At 34.5% G+C, this 11,530-nt stretch overlaps 1 protein-coding gene across 1 annotated transcript; it reads right to left on the reverse strand.

The window, feature by feature from the left end:
- Positions 1-1,355: 1,355 nt before the first annotated feature.
- Positions 1,356-10,710, reverse strand: LOC136233510 (uncharacterized). The gene is made up of 20 exons (XM_066023186.1): positions 9,275-10,710; positions 8,564-8,767; positions 7,025-7,129; positions 6,854-6,919; positions 6,605-6,769; positions 6,280-6,354; positions 6,032-6,186; positions 5,499-5,634; positions 5,347-5,416; positions 5,120-5,247; positions 4,964-5,020; positions 4,541-4,726; positions 4,360-4,452; positions 3,655-3,740; positions 3,501-3,567; positions 3,357-3,423; positions 3,016-3,152; positions 2,721-2,812; positions 2,325-2,391; positions 1,356-2,002 (listed from the first exon to the last, which is right to left on the reverse strand). The coding sequence occupies exons 1-20, from the start codon at positions 10,502-10,504 to the stop codon at positions 1,841-1,843; spliced, it is 3,348 nt and encodes a 1,115-aa protein (XP_065879258.1). The 5' UTR covers positions 10,505-10,710; the 3' UTR covers positions 1,356-1,840.
- Positions 10,711-11,530: the final 820 nt, after the last annotated feature.

Genomic DNA, 11,530 nt, shown 5'->3' on the forward strand with positions numbered 1-11,530 from the left:
AAATTCTTCAATTTAACTAATTAATCTTATTAACTTCAATAATATTTAGGGTTCATATACATTAGAATTAGAAGTTGCTAAATTTATCTACAACACACAGGACATAATTAACTTCCAAAGTTCCAAACTCTAACTAAACAAATTCAAATGCTGAAATGGACATTTTAAATAAATTAAAATGACCAATAAATTATTGGCAAAAAAAACATAATTGAAAACCTGAACTTTACCTGTTTTAAGGATGAAATCTCTGATCAATTATTTTTCCACATTGAACCTCTGATCATTGATTCTGTTATGGATCAAACCCTTATTTAACTTTTTCGTCGAGTTCGGGCTATATACATCGTTTGGACGATACAGCCTGTTGACATGGACAAATAAAAATAAGAGTTTCTTGACTATAAGTGATAAAAAAAAATTAAAAAGTAAAAAGAAATTATAGAAATTAATTTTCAATAGGTTCTTCCAATCTCGATCTTCTCCTCTTCAATTTCGCGATTTCCAGCATCATAATCGCCTAATTGATCATCTCCTGTAACACCAAAATTCATTTCCAGCAAATTCTTTCAAACTCGATTTCTAACTAAAAAACCTATCAAAATCGATTTTTATAATTTCCTTTTACTTTTTACTCTCTTCCCTAGTCAAGAAACTTATTTTTTTTATTTGTCCACTTGGAAGTAAAAATGCCTCCATCAGCTGGCTGAATCTCTTAATGGCACTTGTCGTCCAAACTCAACCTAAAAATGCCTCCATCAGCTGGCTGAATCCCTTCATAACAAAATCAAAGATCAATATCTAATATAAAAAAAATAATTGATCACGAGCTTGATCTTTAAAATACCTAATTATACTTTTTGCCTATATTATTTTAAATAAATTCATAAAACCAATTACACTTCACAAGTTCAAAAAAATCAAACCGTTTGTACAAAATTCGAGACCCTACTAATATATTAAACCTAATATTTAACTATACACAAAATTTTACACCAATCTTTTTTATTTGTCACCTTTGGAAAAATCAAAATTTCATTAAATTAGTCGCTTTTTAGATTTTCATTGACCTTTTTCCGCAAATTCTACCCTTATTCTTTGTTCTATAATTATAATGTTAATGATAACTCTTAAATCCAAAACAAGGATAATTTTGTCACTCTTCAATACTTGATTTCATATTTAGTCCTATTTAATATTTCTTAATCCTTGAGAAGACTAATTGCAAAGCAATTCATCTCTTATCAGAAGTTAAAAACTTCAATTTTTTCGTTTATTTTATTATAGTCTCGAGCAATTTACCTATTTCATCACACACGGAACACGTAAATCCTAACTACAAAAAGAACCAAATGGACACATAACCGCATATATAATCAAAGAATCACATTCAAAATTTCAAATCCATACATGATCACTCGCAATCATAAAGTCTGCAATAAATCAAAAACATAAATTCGACCAAAACTGCGACAAGGATTGCCTCTTGCAACCGTCAAACCTCAAACGAAAAAGAGAAAAAAGACGAGAATGGGTACCCCAACCCAAACCGAAACCGCAAATGCCTACACTTTCTTTCTTCTTCTTTCTTCCTCATTGACTTAATTGGAACTATAATAACAAGATATAACAAGTAATATACACATTCTACAAAAAAGAATTCACTTTCAATCGCAATGACGGGCTTTCACACTCAAATCAATCCAGACTCGATGCCAGGTTGAGGCAGAATATGGGTGCATAAACAAATGATGTGGACCATCTTATGCAAAAGAATGGGTAACAAAATGACTTTCACACATACAGATTGGAGATTGCATTTCGCCCGGATCAAGCCACACTATGATGAAAGAATCGACTGCAACGCAACTTGTTGCTGCGGATGCAACAGTGACCAAGTTGTAGCCAATGTTGCCGGTGGTAATGTCTGCTGAAGGTGCCTTAACAGGCTAACCATTCGGCTTGCGGTTTGGTCTGTTGCCAAATCCTTGCCACAAAGAACCTATCATAACAATAGCAAAAAAACAATTTCAAGGCACTTTAACACTGAGAATTAACCTTTACAGTATATTTACATTTAACTTCAATCCCTTTATTGGTAAGACTTCCATTTTCCATGGAATTTATTGTGGAAAGATATTAAAAAAGAGAATTCAATTATTTTCTTTACAATGTGAAGTTTACTTGAAGTGTAAAAAGCACATACTGGTGGTCGTCATTAAAGTAAATTTTGAGACAATTTAGTCACTAAAGTAGCATATTTCAGTCAGTAAAGTCGCAACCAAAAGTTAGTAATCAAGTCAAGGTTTAAATCAGCAACTAACCTCAGCAAACACACAGACAATCTTAGGAAGATGCTGATTATTCGGACCTAAAAGCTCACTGTCTGACCTGCAGATGATGGCAAGATAGAGGTTTTGGTCACTATTTCCGTGAAGGAACAATGGAGAGTAAATGAAGTAAAAAAATAAGGGTTCCGATATTTAGTTTTTCAATACATAAAATTTATTGATACTTAAATGCTTAAATATTTAAATGCATATATTCATAATAGATTGTTATATTTCCAATATAAATAAATATTTATTTTAGAATTAAAATTCTCTTTTTTATTGTTATATGTGAATAATTAATGCTTATATACAACCCTAAGGGCTGTATATATCATTTGCCAAAAAAATAAATCCGAGTTGCAACTGTATAGAAAAATAAGTCTGTACCTCTCTACCATCACACAGAGCTGTTCATGAACAACTTTTGCTTCAATTAAATCACCCGTTATTGGCAAACAATTTAGCCATGCTGGCACAACCTGTAAAACATCGTATGCTTCAGATACAAACAGCAAGAAAAACAACAAAGAATATAAGTGCTGCTAAAGTGACACCATTCCCGAGTGCCACTTCTCACCACATGGAACATTACTCTTCAAGGTTTATATTCTGTCGCACAACACACCCTCCCACATTGTTTATACAATTTACTAAAAGAAATTCAGCATAAAAACAGGCGTACCTGGGATGAGTCTATATTTTCACGGTGATATTGGCAAATTTTCCCTAAAGCAGAAACAGCATTATCATACGCCATAATATTTTCAGGTTGCTTGGAATTAGGATGTCCAATCACAACATTTAGTCTTGAAAGCGCCTCTGGATATAAACAAAAACAAATGTTAAATCTCATACAAGATAAAACCCATTCAGTTCTCCCAAAATCATTACATGAAACCAACAAATCCACTGAGCAAAGCCAGAGGAAAAGTTAGATTGAAAATAATAATATGAAACTGATTTCAATTCTCACTCCCAAAATTATAATATGCAATTAACAACTCTGGCATGCAGGCGACTTACCTCCAACAAGAGGCTTAAATACAGGTCCACCAAACTCTGCACACACTCCAAGTCCATATACAGCGGCCTAGAGAATAATCATACAACTTGATGAGAAATCATGAAGCTGAGATATAAATTACAAAAGCTTTTGTCAGCACAAACCTGTCGAACATCTGGATTCTCATCATTGCAAGCTTCTAATAGGAATGGAAGGAACGTATCATAGTATCTGTACCAGCATCAATGAAACAATCCCATTACACAAATGTCTCAGATATAACCATTGCTTGCATGATTTGAACTCCAAAAGACTTACTTAAGGGCTGTCTCACGGCATTGCTCTGCAACATCATCAAAAATGCAAATTGCAATTCTTCTCTCTTCAGCTGTCTTGTCTTTTCCCTAAAGAAAGAAAATATATTAGACTACAGACTGATACATTCAGCTTGTATCCTTTGTCACCTTTAATATGATAACTTTTGATGTCAGTTTAAACTCTGTTCATTTAAGAAAACATCAAAGAATGCAGTAAGCATAAAGCTTGAAAATTTATCCAACCTTGATTAGGTTTTATATAGGTAAGCTCTCAGCAACACTAAGACTTGCTTGGTAAAACAGAACTGGACTTCGAAACAATTTGCAACTAAAATTCACGAATAACAACTGACAGCAACCTCATTTGTATACCAACAAATTAGAGACCCTCAGTAACAGACTCCATAGATCACATAAACAAAATCTTTAGGAAGCGAGTAGAACTCAGATGCTACTTTCAAAACATTTCAGCAAAGTACATAATAACAACAAAACAGAGAAGCAGAAACAATTTTGGTTTTTGATGCAATCAATTCGGTATGTCCTGAATTAACAACTAAGCACAGTATATTACAATAGCCAGCCCTTTAATATATGCATTAGCCAATAATCAGTAAAATTTCTAATACGCTCCAGAACAATAGTATTAAAAGATCATTAATGGTCAACGTTAACTGACCACTTGTTTAAATGTTGTAAAACTTACCCACATAGGAGTTAGATAGGTTGATAATTCATCAAAGAAAGGCAAGAAAGAGGCTTTGAATGTTTTGATCAAAGTTCCCAATATTTCACCAACCTGGAAACAGATTAGACGCTATGGTAAGGAAAAAAAAATTTAAAAAAAAAAAGATTTCTAAAAAACATGCAATCTGTTGTATACTGACTTGGTCAAAAACTTCCTCCTCTTGTTCGTTTTCCTCTTTAATCAACTCTCCCTCCTCAGCATCAAAGTCTTCAGCCTTGGCTCTCTCTGCTCTCTCTCTTTTCCTGCTAGAACTAGCAGTGATTACTACTTTTATCTCATCAACAATAGTTCGCACCTGATCTTTGTCAACGAGTGTTCCCGAAATCTGGAAGGAGAAACAAATTTTGCCAAACACAGTGTGAGATTTTGACAGTACAAGAAGGGAAAAAGACATGATTCTTTATTTATTTTTTTATAAAACAGATTTTTTCATCTTGGAGGTTGCAGTAACATTGATATTCAGGATTATTACTGCAGAATATTCGAAGATTATCACAATGGAAATGCATGAACCCACCAAAGGAACTGATATAATTTAACCTCATCAATAAATATAGCAAACCTGTAAGCATTCGTTTAGTGCATCCAACATATTCGCACAAATCTCAGTATCAGGTTCCTGCAAGCAATTACAGATCCAAAATCTCATAACCCATCTGAACTATTAATTTAGCTTAAGAATATGCATTATGTGACACCAGGGTAACAGATTATCTACCTTACGTAATGCTTCAACCAAAGCTGGAATAATGTAGTCCGACAACTGCTTTACATAAGACTCATTGCGACCTTGGGCTAGTCCCTTCTCGACAGCTAATTTTGCAGAACGCAATAGCTCCGGCATGGCTAGAAACAGATCAAGTATTCCAGTGAGGATTTCTAAAGCCCAACAGAGGATACAAAGGTAAAGTGAAAGAATATAAATTCAATGTATCTAATGGGTACCTGAAACGGCTGCTTTCCTAACTTCTTCATGGAAATAAAATTTCAAAAGGGGAACTAGGGTTGGGGCAACCTGCAAGGCAAATTCCATTTCAACACCATATTGCTGGAATATAATTTCAAGAAAGAAGCAAAAATGATTAACTGGAACAGACCTGGTCAATCCATGGAAAGAACCCTTCCTTAAGCTCGTCAGCATAGCAACACAGCATGTTACAAGCAGTTGCTTTTTCTTCCAGGACACTAGTCTTGATCCCTATCCTTTTGTCCCCAAGAGTAATAGTCTCCATACTGTCACACAGCTGCAACTATCAGTGGATTCCAAATCTTTTCATGCAACAACCAAAAGTGCATATCTCAGTATGCACATGGCATAACATAAGAGTGAGCAGGTGCATAAAAAGCACCCATCTCATGTATGAGTGATAGAGAGAATAAAAGGCAGGTCGTGCATCAGGATAAGTGAAAAACCCATAAAACAGTTAAAAGGAAAACATGCAAAAAGAGAGAGAGATATGAGTAAATAATTCCGAAAAAGAAAAATCAGGAATGCTGACTACAAATTTAAACATTTAAATATTGGGTTTACCAAAAACTGATCAAATAATACTAATAATAATCCAAATAACATCATATTATTGCATATACATCCATAATAGGTAGATTAAGATTCAGGGGGAAAAAATACCTTTCATCATCTGAATCGTCAATATCATTATCAGAATCTGCAGATGTTATAGTTACATCTGGCTTAAGCTGAGCAGACTGAAGCAGAGGTGGCATGACAACAGCCATATAAGGAAGAAAATCTTGTCCTAAACACTTGCAAAGTCTGGCCCATGCCTATACCATTGTAAATAAACTATTATAAGCCCATATAAACAAGCAGAAGACCTGTCAATTCCCTGCACAATGTTTTTAGATATAGAAACATACTTGTAACATGTAACTCGTTGTTGGATCATCCGTCTCCATTTGAGATCCTTGTAAGGACATAAGGACTTCCATAACCTTACAAAAGACAAAACATTAAGAAATAAGTGAGCAGAAAATTTAAGGGATAATCAAACATTTCCTCCCGTGGTAATTGCCAAAAAAATAAGAATATGGTGGTAAAAAATATGAGAGAATAAAAAGTCAAGATGTCATCAAGACCTCACTTGAAACAACACATTAGGAGATGTAATTTCCCAAGTTACACAACAGATGCCCGTGTGCTTATAGAAAGTCACTAGACGGAATTCATATAAGAGTTACATACCTGCTTTGCGTCCTCCCTAAACTTATCCTTTCCAACAGCCATCCCAACCAGACTGATACACTCCATAGACTTTGCACGAAGCATGCGATTGGACTTGTCTGTTGCATTCACTAATATAGCTTTCAGGTATGGCATAACTGCATCATAATATTTTTGGAAGTGCTCCTGCAATATCAGATTTCTCAGATGAAATCTTCTATAACAAAATAGCAACAAAGATGACAACATCGAAAAAATATAATAAATTACCTGAGACGAATCAGCAACTGATGCCAAGGCAGTCAAGGCTCCCTCTTGAACCATTTGTTTTCCATTCTGCAACACATACATATATACATTATAAGGATAGAAGAGTTACTGCCTTAATCAAAGTTAGACTTCTACATGATTAGGGGGAAAAAAGTAAATTCATATACCTACCTGTAACAGAACAAGCAATTTGCTGACAATTCCATCCAAGTAAGGAGTTAGGATCTCAGGAGTACAGTTCTCGCTGAAGTTTAGTACTGCAGAAGCAGCATGTGCCTGTCAATAAGGAATACAATGAATGAATCAATTCCCGCAGCACTATAATAATGTCCGCCATTCAACAGCTATCAAGAATTGAATGTCAAATGTGTCAGTAATATGAGGTGGGAAGGAGCAGTCATTAAATGGTACTCCATCCCAAAGTGATAAAACATTTTGTCGTTTTGGTTTGTCCCAAATCATAGAGAACTTTCCTTTTGTAGACATTAATTTTTTTCTAATCTTCCTTATGTACCCCTTGTTTATTATATATATGAAATCAAAAAACTATTTTTCAAATTTTTAAACATTCTACTAATCTCAATACAACGGTTACTGAAAAAATTGTAACAATTCAATACTAACCCAATCATATTAGTAGCTTAAATAAGGGTAAATTAGGAAAATTATGTGTAAAAAATTGTATTTCAACCATTTATTTGATCTATATTTTTTTAAACCACAAAAAAAAAGGCTCAGTGATCTATCTTTTTGGGATGGAGGGAATAGTAAATGACAATGAAAAAAAAAAGCAATGCACAATGGCCAGGAAATGAACCATAATACCTAGAGATTATGCAATCCAGATAGTACTAAAATTCCTATAGACAAAAGTGGGTAATGATCATGCATAGCACAAAATTGTAAACATGATGCAGCTTCACTCAATGTCAATTTGAAAGTCACGTAGAAATGAAGCACAAGTTCTTCTAAAAGATAGCATATCTTTTTTATATGTATATCCAAAGCAGAAGCAATTTAAGAAAATATCATGCCTAATAAATTCTGAAAAGTTCTCCATCACTAAGTGAATTCTCCATATACAAACACAAATGTTGAAAATGAGGATTCCTTTTACATCTTAAGTCTTCAGTATATCCTAAATATAAGAAGAAAAAACGTAAATGCTTAGTTATTTGTACAAGTAGCATATAGATATATCCTCCTGAGATTTGTTTTATCAGCCACAAGCTCACAATACATAATTGAGATCCAATCATTTGGAAATATGACCAATTAAATCTGAAAAACAATGTTCAGTCGTTTATTACAAATCACTTGCTTATAGTATTTCTGATTGTATATATTTATATATGTATAATAGGTCCAAATTGCACACAAAAAGGACGGACTCACAAAAAGAGAACACCCAAACAGATTAATCCATTGTAAGCTTGAAACACCTTCGAAAAGAAATGAAGACTGAAGATAACTGGAATATCTACAGGTAGATGTGATAATGGAATATGGAAACAAATATAAACACAAATACAAAAACTAAGAGATCCAGCAATCAAAAAGGCCAGTGCGGAGAATTTTACTTCACAAATGCATGTGTGCATGGGATGATTCAAGTCAAATGAACACCATGCACTGCAGGGTCAACTTTTTCTACAACCAAGAGAAAAGACTGAATCATAATGATACTGGCATCAAGTAGCAGCAACAAACCTGTACTCGAGGGTTCTGGAAATCATCCATTGAAGAAGCCAATGCTGGCAAGACTCTTTGATGATATTGGTTTTGCAAATCTGGACCCAAATCCGTAGACAACTGTCCAATTGCATTAATAGCTGCCCATCTTACACGGGGATGAGGATCATTGAATGAGTTGAGAACCATCGAAACGACATGCTCCAGATTTTTTATCATTACCTTCAGCATCAGTAAAAATGATAAATCTGTGAATATTTGGTAAATCACACTGAAAATTTGGCCAGTAGAGAAGTTCCCAATCATTTTGAAGACTTGAAATAATTAAAAAAAATAGGTATCCATTTTCTATTTTGCTTAAGTTGTTCATATCAACCCAATTTACTTTCAAACAACTGGAGTAGATAAGCAAATCAATGTCATACAGATAAAGGCATTGTTTCTAACTAGCAATAAGATAAAATATAATATATATATATATATATACACACACACACACATATATATATATATATATTGCATACTTTGAAGTTTAACCAAACATGATAATGATAAAAGAGTTCTTTTGGGTGTTCTATTAAAGAAAACTGAAGCAAATTATCGCTGAAAATCATGCAACAGTTCAACAATTAAAAAAACAAACACAAAATAATCTTCAAATCCATATTATCAAATTAATATGTTCAAATCAAGATATATAATACCACAGATGCATAACATGTCCTGTACCTTGGAGCAACCCTCAGCAATTTGAGCAAGAGCAATCAGAGCAGCATGGTGCTTCTGCCACTCTGGCGCAGCCAAGTATGCAGGCAACTGCTCAGAAGCCACAGGAACAATAGTATTACCACCCAATGAAATAGCCAGCCTATCCAAACATTCCTGCCCAACACTGTAATTACTGGACTCTCCAGCATCTTCGTCCTCGTTCTCTGCACTATGCCAAGCAGGATCATCCTCAATATCCAACAACATTCTCATCAATATCGCAAACAACCTGCTTATAAATTGTGGCAACTTCCTCATCATTCCAGGCGCCCTCTCCCTTGCTTCAGCTAGAGTGATAACAAACTCAATCGCCAAATGGCGTGTCCCCTCTTCTAAACTCTCTGCCTCCGCAATCTGCAACATGGCACCCACGACATCAACCAACTGCCTCCGAAGAAACCTCGGCTCTGTACCTGCCAACTCAATAAGGAGTTCCAAGGCCTCCTGTGCCGTAGCCTCATTACCGTTATTTAGAGCTTCGGTCAACGTCCGCATCATCGCTGGCAACAAATCCTGAAACCTATCCCGATCCGAAGAGGAACTCAAACACTGGATAAAATTAATCACAGCATTCAGAGAAGCTATCTTAACATCAAAATTCGGAGACGATTCCAAACACTGCAAAAACACGGTATGCAAATCCTTTATAAACGGAATCAACGTTTCACCGATATACTGAGACAATTGAGCGAAAATCAAGAACGCTGATTCCTGCAGCTTCGGCGAATCAGACGACACACACTGAAACATAAAAGGCAAGAGCTCGGGCCATTTGTTTTCAGGCAAAAGATTAGAAGCAAGCTCAGAAACGGTGTCGCATAGCTTCTTAACAATAGATTTGGTCTGTTCATGCTGGATACAACTCAATAGAATAGATTTGATGTTAGACTGAGTAGCAGGGCTGATATGAGGCCATAAGTCATGGTCATCCTTCGTAAAAAGCTTACGGAGGAGAACGGCAGACATGGCACGAACCTCGATGTGAGATGAGAACTGAAGGATATGAGCTAGTTTGAGATAAAGAGAATTAGGATCATTTTGCTTACAGAGATTAAAAACGAGTTCAGCCTGCGATCGTTGCTCGTTAGATGAGGACATAAGAGAGGTAATCAGGGCTTCAAAAGGAGCAGGGTCTTGGCCGAGTATGACGGCGAGTTGAGCTTGTTGGAGTTGCTGAGCCGACTCATCCATGGCTGCTGCTGCTCGGAGTGAGATATGGAGAGAATTAGGGTTTGGAGGCGGGCAGTGGAAGAGATGGTGGTGGCTCTTTTATTAATAATATTTTATTACTGTGTAAAAGAAAGTCTCTCTCTCCTTCGTGTTTTTTTCTTTTTTTGGTGTTTCTAGAGAGAGAAAAGAGAGAAATGAAAAACGAAGGAAGAGCGAAGGGGAATGAAAGAGAGAAAGGGGTTTTATTTTATGAAATTCTTTTGATTAGGGCAAAGTAAGAGAGAGAATATGGGAATGAAAGGTGATTAGCTGGAATTTGTGTGTAATGATTAACACTTTAATTTTCTACTATTTTATTATTTTTATTACCCATTGGCTTTTGAAAAAAAAAAACTACTACCTCAAATATGTATTTCGCTCAAACTCAATTAGGATTTTAAATTATAAAAAATCATTAATTGAATTATTATCTTAATAAAAATATCAATTTTTTTTTGTAAGACAATAAAAATATCAATTCAGATCTCATTGGAGTAAGTCATTCGGTTAAACTATTTCATATTCTATTCTTTAAATTTATTTGACCAATATATAAATTATTACAATTTATATCAAATAGTTACGGTTTCTGATTTTAGGATAGGATAGGAATTCAATTAATGATTATTGTTTAATTTAGAAACCTAATTAATGATTTTGATAGTTCAAAGTCCTAATTGGTGTAGTTTGAAGAACAAATTAATGTTATACCTTTATTTATTTGTTTATTTATTTATGGTAAGAAAAAACAAGTACACGATCTTTCATTTTTTTAATACATTAACCTTTCAATCTTTTATTTGGATATATTAAGTCTCTAATCATTCATTTTTGGTCTGATACATCACCAGCTTCCTGAACTTGTCTGTAAAAGTAGATTGACTCTCTGAATTTTGTTAGCATATCACTAGCTCTCTAAACTTGATTATTTCGTATCACATGTTTCCTAAACTGCCCATAAAAGTAGATTAGCTTCCTGAACTTTGCAAATGTCTCACCAGCTCTCTA

The sequence above is a fragment of the Euphorbia lathyris genome, chromosome 6, assembly GCF_963576675.1.
Source record: "Euphorbia lathyris chromosome 6, ddEupLath1.1, whole genome shotgun sequence".
Lineage (NCBI taxonomy): Eukaryota > Viridiplantae > Streptophyta > Magnoliopsida > Malpighiales > Euphorbiaceae > Euphorbia > Euphorbia lathyris.

Coding starts and splice junctions, on each gene's coding strand:
- LOC136233510 (XM_066023186.1), bottom strand. CDS start 10,504: ATGGATGAGTCGGCTCAGCAACTCCAACAAGCTCAACTCGCCGTCATA. Junction 3,153..3,356: donor ATTTAAGCCTCTTGTTGGAG/GTAAGTCGCCTG, acceptor GTTTATATCCAG/AGGCGCTTTCAAGACTAAAT. Junction 2,003..2,324: donor TTGTCTGTGTGTTTGCTGAG/GTTAGTTGCTGA, acceptor TTGTTATGATAG/GTTCTTTGTGGCAAGGATTT.